This window comes from Rutidosis leptorrhynchoides, chromosome 2 (assembly GCF_046630445.1).
Source record: "Rutidosis leptorrhynchoides isolate AG116_Rl617_1_P2 chromosome 2, CSIRO_AGI_Rlap_v1, whole genome shotgun sequence".
NCBI lineage: Eukaryota > Viridiplantae > Streptophyta > Magnoliopsida > Asterales > Asteraceae > Rutidosis > Rutidosis leptorrhynchoides.
The window spans coordinates 559,717,697-559,719,281 of NC_092334.1; the positions used below are offsets into that span (position 1 = coordinate 559,717,697).

A 1,585-nucleotide genomic window follows, 5' to 3' on the forward strand; every position below is an offset into this window, starting at 1 on the left:
TTTATGAACAGATTTATACTTGCTTTCACTTTTAATATATTTTCTTACTTTATTTTATTTATTCACTTGAATTTTCATTCAAATTCTAATATATTTAAGACTTTGACATTTACATTCGCTTAAACACTAAAACATATCATTTAACTTTATTATTTACGCATACCCGTGGTTCTACGGGTCATTTTGCTAGTTATTTGACTATTTACTACTACTACAACTTTTTATTTGCATTTTTGTTCCGGTTCACCCACTAAAAAAATAAAACTCGGACTAACACCTCACTGTCCACCAACCCTCGCACTTCAGTCAAACCCTAATTTCAACCCCAAAATGCAATCAACAAGCAGAGCTGAAGCCGAACGATTACTCGGAATCGCCGAAAAGCTTTTACATTCCAAAGATCTCAACGGCTGTCGTGATTTCGCACTTTTAGCTCAAGAAACCGAACCTTTACTCGACGGTTCAGATCAGATCTTAGCCGTTGTTGATGTCCTCATCGCATCTGATAAACGAATCAACAACAAACTTAACTGGTATGCTATTTTTCAAATCGATCCTAATACTCACCGTAACGATGATGATTTAATTAAACGACAATATCGTCGTTTAGCTTTATTATTACATCCTGATAAGAACAAGTTTCCGTTCGCCGACACCGCGTTTAAATTAATCTCCGACGCCTGGGCAGTTTTATCCGATAGTAATCGGAAATCGGCTTACGATAATGCTAATTTTGCGTTTACGAAAGTCGATTTGGTTAGAGAAAAGATACCTGTTAGGCGGAATATATCTGATACAGTTGCAATGAATCAGAACAGGACGATATGGACTACGTGTCCGTTCTGTTATAATTTGTATGAGTATCCTTGTAAATTTGAAGGATGTTGTTTGAGATGTATGAAATGTAAGCGTGCGTATGAGGCGGTTGCGATACCTGAAGAATCGTTACCACCTTTTATTACTGGGAAAGAAGCTTATTATTGTTGTTGGGGGTATTTTCCGATGGGTTTTGCAATGGAGGATTCGGATAAGGCGAAAACGTTAAGTATACCAAACTGGATGCCACCTATGTTTCCGACGGATGTGAAAGCGTGGCCTTCGGTTGATTCGTTGCCGGATGGTAGTAGTGTGTCGTTGGCGAAACCTGGTGACATGGGATTTGGTTACGCACCACCACAACCGGTTACGAAGCCGAAAAAACCGGTTGTGCAACCGAGTGTGCAACCTAATGTGCAGCAAAAGCAGACTACGACTAATATATCATTTGCTACTCCGACAGCTGGAGCTACAGTTCCTAAAAAAAGAGGTAGGCCGAGGAAGAATCCCTTTTAGGGCTTTTTCGGGATGAAATCGACTTGAATTGGGTTGAAGAAATGGCTCCAGTTGAATCAGGATAATTAGGGTTGGTGTGTGGTTTTGTGTTGTTATTTTTCATTGTCCTTTTGTAGAAGTAGAAGCCTGACTTTGTAGATTTTAAAATGTTAAATTATCATGTACCAATTTGCAAAGATTGATTTCTGGGTAAATTTCTGGATCTTATGATTCGTTTTTTATGCTATTAGGTGAATGTCGTTTTGAATAGTTG

At 38.4% G+C, this 1,585-nt stretch overlaps 1 protein-coding gene across 1 annotated transcript; it reads left to right on the top strand.

The window, feature by feature from the left end:
* Positions 1-264: 264 nt before the first annotated feature.
* On the top strand, positions 265-1,332 carry LOC139889723 (uncharacterized). The gene has a single exon (XM_071872657.1). It carries the CDS (start codon positions 331-333, stop codon positions 1,330-1,332), a length of 1,002 nt encoding a protein of 333 aa, XP_071728758.1. The 5' UTR covers positions 265-330.
* Positions 1,333-1,585: the final 253 nt, after the last annotated feature.

What these genes read in the sequence shown, in the direction of transcription:
- LOC139889723 (XM_071872657.1), top strand. Translation starts at nt 331, where the DNA reads ATGCAATCAACAAGCAGAGCTGAAGCCGAACGATTACTCGGAATCGCC.